Source organism: Pinus tabuliformis, chromosome J (assembly GCF_031772625.1).
Source record: "Pinus tabuliformis cultivar Carrire ecotype Pingquan chromosome J, CPIR1, whole genome shotgun sequence".
NCBI lineage: Eukaryota > Viridiplantae > Streptophyta > Pinopsida > Pinales > Pinaceae > Pinus > Pinus tabuliformis.
The window spans coordinates 649,123,570-649,137,614 of NC_142295.1; the positions used below are offsets into that span (position 1 = coordinate 649,123,570).

General features: G+C 34.1%; 1 protein-coding gene across 5 annotated transcripts; it reads left to right on the forward strand.

Moving 5' to 3' along the window:
• The first annotated feature begins 2,426 nt into the window (after nt 1-2,426).
• Nucleotides 2,427-11,383, forward strand: LOC149228588 (rac-like GTP-binding protein RAC2). Of its 5 annotated transcripts, none has more exons than XM_089378282.1 (6): nt 2,427-3,082; nt 7,815-7,899; nt 8,334-8,520; nt 8,714-9,293; nt 9,537-9,602; nt 10,381-10,562. In XM_089378282.1, the coding sequence occupies exons 1-3, from the start codon at nt 2,964-2,966 to the stop codon at nt 8,394-8,396; spliced, it is 267 nt and encodes an 88-aa protein (XP_089234408.1). In that variant the 5' UTR covers nt 2,427-2,963; the 3' UTR covers nt 8,397-8,520; nt 8,714-9,293; nt 9,537-9,602; nt 10,381-10,562. The 5 variants fall into 5 exon arrangements, 3 of the variants coding, with proteins under 3 accessions (XP_089234408.1, XP_089234409.1, XP_089234407.1); XM_089378283.1 differs by lacking the exon at nt 10,381-10,562 and adding an exon at nt 11,199-11,383 and having other exon boundaries at nt 2,429-3,082; nt 8,714-9,107; XM_089378281.1 differs by having other exon boundaries at nt 2,429-3,082; nt 8,714-9,107.
• The last annotated feature ends 2,662 nt before the right edge of the window (nt 11,384-14,045 follow it).

Below are 14,045 nucleotides of genomic sequence, written 5' to 3' on the forward strand. Positions count from 1 at the left end.
ACGTCTATTAAATAGACCAAACATTAGAAAGGAAACCGCATGCACACACTCCATGTGCGAACATGTAACTTTTATTTCTTTATCTTAAGTTTAATTTAATTTAGCAATTCTCTTAATATAATTATTTCTTATTTTATTCGTTTTTACTTTTTAATAACTTTACTTATTTTTACTATTTTTATAGTTCTCTTAATTTAACTCTTTCTTATTTTATTTTACTTTTTGTTAACTTTACTTATTTTTCTATTTTTACAGTTTCTTTATATTTATATTTATATTTATTTAGAACTCTAGTATTGTTATTTATTATTATTATATTTTCTTCATTATTTATTATTTATTTACTATTATTATATTTTCTTTATTGTTTATCATTTATTTTCTTATATTTTAATATTATATTATATTATTTATTATTTTTATTATTATTAGGGAACATTACATACTCCCCCTCTTTAAGGAATTTCGTCCCGAAGTTAAGTTGAATTATTTAACATTTTATTTATTTAGTTATTTATTACTTCATGTTTGCCCTACTCCCTCTGCTGAACTAGTATAACCAACAGGCATCGAAAGTTTTCACAACACCCGAGAAATCTCAAGGAATCTCTTTCTTTTTTCCCACTTTCGGAACCATGCATAAGCCTCATCGGTCTGTATCGTAGTCCAAGCCTAGCCCCAAGGCTCGCGCCCCACTCAGAACTCATCTGCCCCAAGGCAGGCATCTAGTACAATAGTTAATGACTCCGGGCATCTCGCAAGGCTGGCCCACTTCATCCACAACTACTAAGGCGCACAGCCCTAGGCATCGAAGTCCTTACACCCCCACCAGACTTCGACATCCCAATTCAACACTAGGCACCTAGCCTACAATATCAGGCACTTGGCCTCCTCAAGATGGTCCCATAGCCCCTCAAGAGCTATACAAAACAAATGAACCACTGGCATATGTAGTGTTGAATGAGTATGTCCCTATCCCATATGGTGTTACATATTCTCCCTCGCAAGTATGGTCTCCCATGAGATCATTAAATAAACCAACCCTCTCGACCCATTTGTGGAGTTCACCACATCTCAACATGCAACCATTGCATTAGTTATAATCATAATATCATAGAAAATAATCCACATGCCAAGTCTTGCATGTCATCATGAAGAGATAACATTATTGTTATCGCAAAATTCTGCATGTCATAAATCTACAGACAATTACCACATGCTTCACATCATAATATCCTCCTAAGCTATAACATCAACATTCAACATCAAAGACATATCATCACATAATAAATGAACCACATGTCAATATACCTCAACATGACATCATAATCCCTATGCATATCATATTCATCATAAGCATATAACATCATTATCATAACAAAATAAATAAATAAGCACCACATATGCATCATTACCCTCTCATTAGAATTATGTCCAATTACCACATACCATCACACCATGAAACATCGTCACAACATTATACTTCAACATCTATATGTTGACATAACAATAACAATAACAATACATGAATGTCAATTACAAAATTTCAACCACCCACAAAATCATATTTTAAATTAAGAATATATTCATGCGAAAGCAAAAATAACGCAAGAAAATTGATACACTTCAACCTTTCCTTTCGGAGTAATAACCACTATTAAACTTTCAACCTTTCACTTTTGCAATAACCATGATTAAACTTTAACTTTAGACTTCCTTAATTATTAATATGTTTTAGAATGACTAAACTCATTAAATTAACCCTTATAAAACTAACTTAAATTTACTTAAAACTATTCAACCATAATACCACCTTTTCTTAAACATTTATATTTCACCACCACTTCATTTATGGCTTCCAACAAATTTTCATTAATAACTATATCTAAATACAAGTATTGTGTGTTGTCTCGGGTGGTTGGGACGGAGCACTATTGCCCTCCCCACCCAGGTTCAATTCACACCGAACATGTTGAGTTGCCTGCGCGCAACATATGAATGTCTATCGTTGGGTTGCTGTCAAGTGTGACGCAAAATATTGTACTTGTACAGATTGTATATATTGTAATATAATGCTTCTTCAGTGGGGTCCCCTTTGAAAAAACTATATCTAAATACATAAAAATATAATTCAAATCTAACTTTAAAAAATAACCCTAATTCAATAAAATTTCAATTATATTAAAAAAAAATCAATATGTGTAAACACATGTTATTTATTACAATATATATTAATCTTATAACAATTTACTCCATGCCACTTATTAATTCATAAACAAAATTATTCATATATTATTCTCAGGCATACATCGTGTCAAACTCCTTGGTTAACAAAATAAAAGAATCATAGAAAATGAGAATGAATTTTAGCAATTTATAAAGTAATCAAGTGATATAATTTGTTGTTGTTGTTGATAAGAGTGAATCTCTAACAACTTTATGATCTTTTCATTACCGTGTAGAGAAGAGAAGAATAAGATTAAGGAGAAGTTGGAATTGAATTGTTGTGTGCACTAAAAGTCGTGGTTTTGTTGAGTCTGTTTTTGACGCTCACGACGGTTTTCTTCGGCTTTTGGAAGTACTTACTATGGACTTTCAATCCAGCGACCTGGTTCAAATCCCGGTAGGAGGACCTTTCTTTAGTGTTTACATTTCCTTAGCCGCAACGACATTTAATGTTGACATTTCCTTAGCGGCAACGACATTTAATGTTGACATTTCCTTAGCCGCATCGGTTTTTGGAAAACCTGCAGTCAAGGCGTTTGGATTTCTTTTCCGGCCTCTAAAATGGTTACGAGGAAAATGAGCCTGGTTAAGACCCCAATGTTTCTTCTGTAAGAAGTGGCCTCCCCCTGATCTCGTCGGTTTTCCAGTTTTCAAGATTCTGGCCAATTCACAACTTAGGGTTTGAGTGGCTCTACAGTTTGAAAACTGCTTTGGTTATTGCTAGTGGTTTCGTTTATATGAGAAGCTCGAGCTTTGGAGAATGCTTTTGTTGGCCAGCTTTGGAACGGTGGTTTGAAGGGCTCTTTGGAAGGAAGCGGTATTCCGGGGTTTCTGGTTTCTTCGGCGCTGGAGGACGGTAGTCAGGGTTTCGTTTGAATTTGGGTTCTCAGTACAGCATAATAATTATTTTGTTTAAAATAAAATATTAAAAATATATATATATTAAGAATTATTAAGAATTCTAAGAATATATATACTAATAAAATAAATATAAAAAAATATAGATTTTTTTTGGTTGTGTTGAAGATTTATACATAACTATGGCTCAAGTATTATAATATATTTAAAACATGCATGGATGTAATGATATTAAGATATCATGCAGGTAATGGTATTATCATATATTTTGAATATGTAAGGATGTAATGATACTAAGATTATAATGCATGTAATACCTATATAAAGTTTATAGATTTTTTTTGACATGCAAATAAGAAGTGGCAAACATGTATATATAATTACATGCAAATAAGAAGTGTTAAAGAAAGTTTATTTATTTTTCTTAAAATAAATATTATTTATTCAATAATTTGCGAACTTATTTTGAAATCCATAGATCTAAGCTGATATTTCCATTTATTTGATTGTACTTGTTCCTTTGCATATTTTGATATCTTTAACTGTACTGTATCGACACACAAGTTTATTCCTGTTTTTATGATGATGGATGATGGGTTACACCTGAAACATCAGTGTTCATGACTACACACTGTTTCTTCCTTGAAATCTGTTCATGTTATACTCTATAGTATAGATGTGACGTACACCTGATAAATATCAAATGTAGTCTATATTATTACAGGGATGGTGAAACAGAAAACTCTGATACGCAGAATATATATAAATAAATACTTTATTAAAATGATGAATTACATATGATGATGTTTACAGTGGGTTGCCTGGCTTATATACCGCCAAGGGCACCCTTTAGGAAAGGGCATGATCTTAAGATCGTGCCCTTTCGCCTAACTAAACCTAAATTAAATAATAAACCTGAAATTAACTATTTTTTTACATAACATTGCCTTCCTCTCGAAAGAATGCTTTGTCCTCAAAGCATATGTAACGACGGATGTTGTTGAAGAATGATTCATTCTCCCAGAAAGCGTCTTCTTCGGGTAAGTCCTTCCACTTGATCAGATATTCTAAGATGATCAAGGTCGCACACTTTAAAAGGTCTTGGATTAATCTCTCAAGTTCCATTTTTTGGTGATGTGGATATCGGTATGGCTTGATGTTGACAGGGTCTGACCCTGCCTTGACTTCTATTGTATGCTCAATTTCCCTATTAGGTGGCATCTTCATAGGTAGGTCTTGAAATACTTTTTCATGCTTCCGAATCAAATCTTGTATCTCTGGTGACTCTTCTCTGGTTGTATTTGCAGCTAACATCTCTAATTGGTGACATTGTACTACATAAGCAGGTGCTCCATTTCGACTCAGCTTCATCATCTGGGATGATGATGTAACTTGATTTTCTGGTGCTTGGAATCCGTGTAGCTTGTACTTCTGACCTCCCCATTTGAATTTTATAAATTGTACTTGATGGTTGGCGGCATAAGTACCTAAAGTTCGTAGCCATTGGATACCTAAGACTACATCTACTCCTCCTAACGGTACCGTGAAGAATGGAGACTCTAGATTAAAGTTTTGAATCTTCAATTTAACCTTATGGCATTTTCCCACCTTTTCAATCTTTTTACCGTTAGCTATCATCACTTTCATGTTTGGTAAGGGAAATGAAAATATATTGAGTCTCTTTGCCACAGTTGTATCTAAAAAATTGTGTGTGCTTCCAGAGTCGATGAGAACCACTACGTTGTTCTTCTTTATGTGTCCTTTTAACTTTAAGGTCTGAGGTTGTGATATACCTGTCATGGCTGATAATGACACTTGCGGAATACTTCCGTCATCTAATTCTGGTGAGAATTCTGCGGCGTCTTCTGTGTCTTCTATGTCATAATCTTCACTGTTCGAATCATTGGTTGCTTCACAATTATATAGGTTCTTTGGTTCTTTTCCTTTAGCACATCTATGTTTGGGGTCCCACTTCTCACCACAGCGTTTACATTTACCCTCTTTTATCCTTTGCATTTCCACATTAGATTTTTCATCTTCACGACGATGTGGTGGAACATATCTTGTATTATTTGAGTCCACATACTGGGGTATCCTTTGTCTTGCATAAGCTTTTTCCGCTGTTGACCAAAATATTGGTTTGGATTTCTTTTCGGCTGTTTTTGCTTTTCGTCTTGCTTCTTCTATAGATGTAATATCGTGCATCTCAAGTTCTGCTTGTAAATGGGTTTTGAGTCCCGAGATGTATGACTGAATTAGACGAGATTCTGATAACCCAGGTACTCGTGTTACTAAGGTCTCCCATTCTTGAGTGTATTCATCGACACTTCTTTTTTGTCGTAGTTTGATGAGTTTTGAAAAGAACTCTTCTTCCTTTACACCTTGGAATCTTTTGAAGAATGCATCTTTAAATTTCCTCTAGCTAATGACATGTGTTGTCTTTTTCCACCACATATACCAGTGATATGCTTCTCCCTCCATTTTCATGGATGCATGTCTGAGCTTTTCGTCATCGTCAGTGATGTCATATATCTCAAAGTATTCTTCTGCTTTATTTATCCATGCAACATTGTTTTTTTCGTTTCCATCGAATTTAGGCATCTCGACTTTTGCCCGTCGCTGGTATGTTGCTACTGGTTGAGCGAAAAAAGGGTGTTGATTGGTAAAGTTATCCCAGAGTTGCTTGTTTGTAAAGGCTGTGTTACTCGCTTCTTGGTGGGGTGTCACTGATTTTTTTGGGGATTCAACTTTGTCATGAGAGTCTGTGGACTTAGTTGAATCTGACGAAAGGTGTTCTTGATTCTCTTCACCTTCTTTTAGCAGTTGTTCGGGCGTACAATTCGACCTTTTACATAGAACTTTTAGCATTGTTAAGACCTCTTTGAAGTTTACACCTGTTTGGACATGTTGACTTTCCATTTTTATCTCTATTCGATTTGTCGTATCTTCAAGATTTTTGATTTTGTCCGCTTGCTCCCCCAGCTTGCTCTCGACTTCATTTAATCTTTTACTGACCTCGTCGTGGTTGTTATTTATCTTATGCTCTACATCCAACAACCTTTTTTGGAAATCCGCCATTGTCATTGTCGACATTGAGCGGGTTTGCGGGGGCGTGTATTTATTTGCCAGCTAAAATATTTTTCCTCCCTCCTTTTTTTTTTTTTTGCTAAAATAAATTTTATACATATAAATTTTAATTAATTAAAATAAATTTAATTAATTAAATTAAATTATATATATATATATATATATATATATATATATATATATATATAACTTTTAATTAATTAAAATAAATTTAATTAATTAAATTAACTTTATATATATATATATATATATAATTTTTAATTAATTAAAATAAATAAATTAAATTATATGTATTATATATAATATATATAATATAACTATATATATATGTTATATATTATATGTCACGTTATATATTATATATATATATATGTTATATATATAACTATTTAATATAGTTTGGTTATATATAACTATATGAAAATTACCAATGAAACCAATGAAACAGAAAATTGTGTGAAGACTGCTACGAAATAAGAGATACGTCACTGAAAATCGTGAATACTGCTACCAAATACGACTTTATTTTCTGAAGGAAAATCGTATTTAGAATGTTCAGTTGGAATGAAACGCTACGTCCGAGAGTCAACGGCTACGGTGTTTGACGTATCTAGGGACACAACGCTTGACGTGGGGGCAGCAACCTCTTAATCGGTGTGTGCGTATGCAACTACTCGTCGGTTATGCGAGAGGTACGGGGGAAGGCACAACGGAATGATGTTTGGGCAATGCGGCAGGGGTAGAGGGCGTGGAGTGTGACAAAGGGTTGTGGACTGTGTGTTTTGGGCAATGGAACGTAGGTCAGCAAATGGCCAGTGAACAGAGTGCGGACAGGAGAATGGTCATGGGTGAACAGAGTGCGGACAGGACACAGGGATGGAGGCGGACCGGTGACGGTTGTTGCAGATGCCAAACTGGCTGTCCTATCAGATGAAGCACACACAATTAAATACTAAATTGACAAATTATATGTATATATTTTCCACTGCCGCTGGGGACGCCCGTCTATTCCGTCAATTGTTGTGCACAGCAAGATGCAGCTGGACTGAGCGAACTGCCTGAGAACCGAACCGCTCTGATACCAATGAAACAGAAAACTCTGATACACAGAATATATATAAATAAATACTTTATTAAAATGATGAATTACAGATGATGATGTTTACAGTGGGTTGCCTGGCTTATATACCGCCAAGGGCACCCTTTAGGAAAGGGCATGATCTTATGATCGTGCCCTTTCGCCTAACTAAACCTAAATTAAATAATAAACCTGAAATTAACTAATTTTTTACATAACAGATGGTGGATTAAATGTGGAGCAATACTCAGCTAATGTACCAAATAACTGTCAAACACAACCTTTGTTATTAGAACGACTGTAGTTCAGATGGGAACTTGGATAGTAATTTTTGCACATTGCAGTCATCTCTCGATTTTTATAAGATCTTATTTCAAAAGTTCCATGGACACTTTCTTGTGCTGAGATATGTCTTTATATGAAGTTTTTTCATGTTAGCGTTTCAAACCTCTGTAAGAAGGATTTTGTCTTTGGCGTATTGTTTTTTGATAAATATGGAGTCTCTTTATTCTTTGTAAGACTAATTTCTCCATATTTTAATATTGACTTTCCATTTGTTTTCCAGTACTGGATTCTTCTTTGCAGTTAAGGAGGTTTCTCTTGTAGAGCAAGGTCTTGGTGCAAAACAATGCGTTTCTCAGCTGGAACAGGTAAGGCACAACTAGGTAATTGAACATAATAAAGGAAGTCAATATTGATATTAATTTCCTATTTGATTCAAGAGAGGAAGCTTCTTGTGATTATGTATGTCATGGCAACCTTTATTCATGTATGATGGCATACATTTCCAGTTTTGGTTTATCAATATCCACTTTTACATTATTTAGGCAACATGAGTTTTTTCTCAGTGGAAGTTTCCAATGGCAAGGCCATCTGAGTTGCAAATACTATATATTTTGAAGTCTGTCTATGCTTCATCATCATCGAAGTAGTTCCTACGATTATCTGACAATGCTTTTTTGGGTTGTGCTTGATGATCTACTTTGTCTATCTCAAAATTCAAGGTTTAAGATGCTTTAAATATTGCAGGCAATGGGGATCTTTGATAAGTATTCACATGTACACTTCATTGTGTTTCATGCAGGAATCTGGTGTTACATTGATATTGTCCTTCGTTTTGGAGTTTTCATATCCTTTGCTGGGATAGGAGCATCTTCAGGGATATAGCCTATGTCAGCTGGACTTACTCTGTTGCAGGGGACGAACAGTGTGCAGTTGGGTTCTGGTTTGGTAGCTCCATCGGTAGGTCCGAACGTTGGAGCCACTGCAAGGTAATGTATCATTATGTGCCTAATATGGCTAGATTATGTATCTCTGTCTCCATTGATGAGCAACAACAATGGTTGCAACATTATAATCGACTGGTGGCAGGAAGAAGCCTGCAACCATCTGCTGTCACTGTTTCTGCTGGTTTTCCAATCATTGGCTTACCCAATTCAAATGATTTTGTAGTGCCAACCACAGGAAATGGCACTGGAATGATGTGTGGACTTCGCAGAGGAATGGCATTGCCAGGATTAGGATCAGCAAGAATTCCTGGGATGGTTTCTTCAGGAATTAGTAACATGCTTTCTTCTAATGGTCTTGAGTTGCTTGTCAGTGGTCCAGGAAATGGCACTGGAATGATGTGTGGACTTCGCAGAGGAATGGCATTGCCAGGATTAGGATCAGCAAGAATTCCTGGGATGGTTTCTTCAGGAATTAGTAACATGCTTTCTTCTAATGGTCTTGAGTTGCTTGTCAGTACATGCTTTCTTCTAATGGTCTTGAGTTGCTTGTCAGTGGTCCAGGTCCTTCTGGAACCATGCATGTTCCAGGAATTATGATTCGAAGGCCAAGAGATGTGCAGATGTTGCAGGTAACCTCCTATATTTCACTAGTCTTTCCTTGACAAAAAAATCTTTATAATGTTTTCTCAGCCCTATAACGTATTGTCTACCATCATGAGCATGCTGGAGGATAATGCTACTGTAATTTTAATGGAGACTGGGTACTTGAGTTCCTTGCTCAGCTGTTATGTCGTTCAAGTTTGCCAGTAAGAAAAGTGAGTTACATGGGTTCTAGCATTATTTTTTCCTATGTAGAATATGGCCATGTTGATTGTATTGTGCATCTATCATTCATTATACTGTTGTCATACTTTATCCAATTACTTCCCTATAAGTTTTGATATTCTGGGAGCCTAGTGAGAACAATCACATTGACCTTTGACAATAGCATTTACATTTTCTGTACCTTATTATTTCCGAGGAATAACTTACACCAATGTACATCTCTGTCTTGGTAGGGTGAAGATTTGAAGAAACAAATCGGGGCTACATCATACATTGAATGCAGTTCTAAAACACAACAGGTATGCCCATGGAGAGAGATTTTGCAGGTATATCAAGGGAAAAACGCATTAATTTTAAATGAAAAATACATATAAACTTGCAACATCATTACAAAGAATGGGGATAGTGGTATTTTTCCTAAGGTAATTGACCTCATATGTCTCAAAGCTTGAGGTACTAAGTTGGTCAGAGGGGAAGTTATAGTTTCTTTTGTAGAACTTTTCTGACAGCTGATTTAGTGGGAATCACAACCTTCTTAGCACAGATCAGATATACTAAGTTGGTCAGAGGGGAAGTTATAGTTTCTTTTGTTGAACTTTTCTGACAGCTGATTTAGTGGGAATCACAAACTTTTTAGCACAGATCAGATAGACCAAATAGCCCTGTCAATCTAATAGTACCAAAAAGAATTCAGATCATGCTCTGTGTTTGTTGTGGGCCTAGTGGGTCATCTTTAGGTGCATGTAATCATTATCTGCAGGCCTATTTTGAAATCAAGCCCTAGGATTGTATTGAAGTGCATGCAACTACTCGCTGAACGCAATGTAGAAAATTGTTATTCTCTCCCTTTCTGTTACAGATTAGCCTGGGGTGTTTAGTTGAATGCCATTTTCTATGGCTGTCTCGAAGTTGTTCCTTTCCTGTAATCTAATTACATGTGCCTTGTTGTTTGTATTAAATTCTCGTTGACAACCTTTTTATCAGTTTCTGTCCATTCGAGTACACTCCTAGATCAGATTGGCATTGGTTTCTATTTTCAAATCTCCTGAAGATATTTTGGCTTTACCTTTATTGCAGAATGTTAAGGTTGTTTTTGATGCCGCAATTAAGGTGGTTCTTCAACCACCAAAGCAAAAGAAACGCAGAAAGAAGCAAAGAACATGCTTTATTCTTTAAGGGCTTTATCTATCTTTAGCATCTCCAGAACTTTAAAGTGCATTATTTAATCAAAGGCTGGCATAATATTTCCCACGTACTTATGATTTGTTACTCTATGTTCACTATATTGAATTTATTGTAAAGCCAGATGCTCTGGCAAAAGGTCCTGGTTTTTTTCATTTTATATCATTGCCTGCTGTGGTAATGGAGGACTGTTTTGAAATGTAATGAAAGTTGGGTGTTGAATGAATGAAAGGCACGAGTGCCCAAAATGTTTGTTTGTTTTTTAAACAAGTGCTCCTAGATTTGCATGTATTCATCTAAAATACAACACACAAATTCAAAATAGTGCCCAAAATGTTTGTTTGTTTTTTAAACAAGTGCTCCTAGATTTGCATGTATTCATCTAAAATACAACACACAAATTCAAAATATTAGCCAACTAAAAGCTTAAAAGGTAAGCTTTTACAACACAAAAATTCAAAATGTTAGCCAACTGATGCTTGTGTTCATTGACACTGTAAAATACATTTTACTGCTTTTACCTAAGCCTTCATAGTTTCTATGAATTTTTTTATAGTTTTAAAATGATATATTATTAAAAAAAGGGATGGAAAGTGTTATCCTACAAGCTGATGGTGAAGATGACCAGGGAGCAAAAGAATAAGTCTAAATAAAAACTTGCTATAAATAAAGACATAGCCCATTTGCTCACATAGCCCATTTGCTCATTGCAGGCCTTTGCCCACAAGGGCTTTACAAATCCCAGAGAATCTCTTTGAAGCTCCAAGCTGCTACGTATTGCGCTGTAGGGACTGAGCGCGCTGTAGAGACTGAGCGCCCAAATCCCAGAGAATCTCTTTGAAGCTCCAGGCTGCTACGTATTGCGCTGTAGGGACTGAGCGCGACTGAGCTTCCTTGGTATTGCCATAATGACTTTCCCATGCTGTATGCCATTAGACATCCAATTTTCCAAGCACCATATATTCCTGGAGCACATCCGCAGGTGTGCAAGATGTTATAATTTCATCCATTACAAGTGCAATCTAGTGCCATGGGCTCTACCCAATACGTTGAAGGTTTTATTTATATATGTTTTGCTTTGAGTCGCATTTAACTCCTTTGCATATATTTTGATTTGTTTTTACATAACTCCGGGTCAAAAGAAAGCTCTCTGTGCACTCCCACTGGCTCCGTCACGCCAAGCAAAAAGAATCCTACACCGCAGGGACTTGTTGCCTCGCAGCTTCCCTTGTTTATTTAAGTGGAAGTTGAATAACATCAAGGTACTTTAGTGAAGCGAAATGTTTTTGATGTTACATATTTTCCCAACTTAATGCATCTATTTTATTTATTTTATATATTGAAAACATTTTATATCAATAAAAAAATATTTTAAATATATATATTTAAATAGTTATATATTAGAGTTCAAAATCAAAATGTGGTGAACAAGATTGAGCCTCTTAGGAGAAGAGTATAGTGTCAATTGGCAAATTATTAACCATTAATAGAGTTTCTCAAATTCCTTTTTTGTTTTTGTTTTGGTAGGCCATAATTTTGCGGATAGTTGATTTTCTCTAGGAATTTAGTGTTTTTTTTTTAATCTCTGGTAACTAGAGCGTTTAAATCAATCTACACCTGACTATTGAATGAAAATTGACACCTGACTATTGAATGAAAATTGAATATCACAACTGTAATAATTTACAAATTCTCAATATAAATTTATTTTAATTTTCTTATATTAAAAAGTATATTATAACAACTAAACTATCAACTTCTTGTAAAGTTAAATTAATTTATTACATGTTATTAGGGGCATTAACTTATGTAAATCACACAACATGTCATATTTTCCTCATCTATGTTATTCTTCCCTATGTTATTACCTTAGGGCGTATACAACATGTTATTCTTCCCTATGTTATTACCTTAGGGCGTATACAACATGTGATACAATTGCTAATTATAATTGCAATCTAAATTTTTAAATATAAAATAAAATACTAACCTAACCATCAAATACAATATATACAAGAAAAACGTTGACAAATACGTGGGTCCAATACAATGAAAGTCTCCGGGTCATCCATATACAACATCACACGCATGGACCTTAAAAACACTTAATCTGAGTGATTGTATATAGTATCAGAAATCCAATTTCAATATTTACAAACTATTGCAGCGTAGCTCAAAATTGGATGAGAATGCTCTACAAAAGCCAAAGCTAATCATATTCCCTTCGAGCAAGTACGAAACATATGATTTGATCATGAGCGCCCCGCTTTCCCTTCCGCATCACATATTCCGACAATTATCAAAGAAGCATTAATTAATGTTATATGCTATTGCCTTACGGCGTTTCCATTGCAACATCTGGTGCAATTGCTAGTTATTTTGTTTAAAATAAAATATTAAAAATATATATATTAAGAATTATTAAGAATTCTAAGAATATATATACTAATAAAATAAATATAAAAAAATAAAGATTTTTTTTTGGGTGTGTTGAAGATTTATACATAACTATGGCTCAAGTATTATAATATATTTAGAACATGCATGGATGTAATGATATTAAGATATCATGAAGGTAATGGTATTATAATATATTTTGAATATGTAGGGATGTAACGATATTAAGATTATAATGCATGTAATACCTATATAAAGTTTATAGATTTTTTTTGACATGCAAATAAGAAGTGGCAAACATGTATATATAATTACATGCAAATAAGAAGTGAGAAGTGTTAAAGAAAGTTTATTTATTCTTTTAAAATAAATGTTATTTATTCAATAATTTGCGAACTTATTTTTTATTTTTCTAATTTACTTGATTAAATTTTTATATATTATTACAATCAAGATCACGTTTTGTTTTGTTTTTTGTTTTTTGTTTTACTTAGAGGTTATATAGGGTCGAAACCCGCTTTGATACAATATGTAACAACTCCGAAATTAAAACATGCAACTAATTAGATTAATTATGCGATTTACAATCAACACACCTATATTCAACTAATTGGCATAGAATTTTTGAGAATCAAGAGCAAATGCAACTTACCTGCAACGATGATATTCCTTGTAATTTCGGAGTTGAACGTTATTTCAATCTTGCTAACCGCATCAAAGTTTTAGGGACAACTCTCCACATATAATTTTTCTACAGCTAGCCAGGGAATCCGTTGTCTCAACACACTTTTCTCCAAGAGGATGGAATGATGGAATGATCTCTCATCTTCCTCATGTATATTAAATAGACCAAACATTGGAAATGGAACCGCATGCACACATTATGTGTGAACATGCAACTTTTATTTCTTTATTTTAAGTTTAACTTAATTTAGTAATTCTCTTAATATAATTCTTTCTTATTTTATTCGTTTTTGCTTTTTGATAACTTTACTTATTTTTACTATTTTTATAGTTCTCTTACTTTAACTCTTTCTTATTTTATTTTACTTTTTGTTAACTTTACTTATTTTTACTATTTTTACAGTTTATTTATATTTATATTTATTTAGAACTCTACTATTGTTATTTATTGTATTTTTTTCATTATTTATTATTTATTT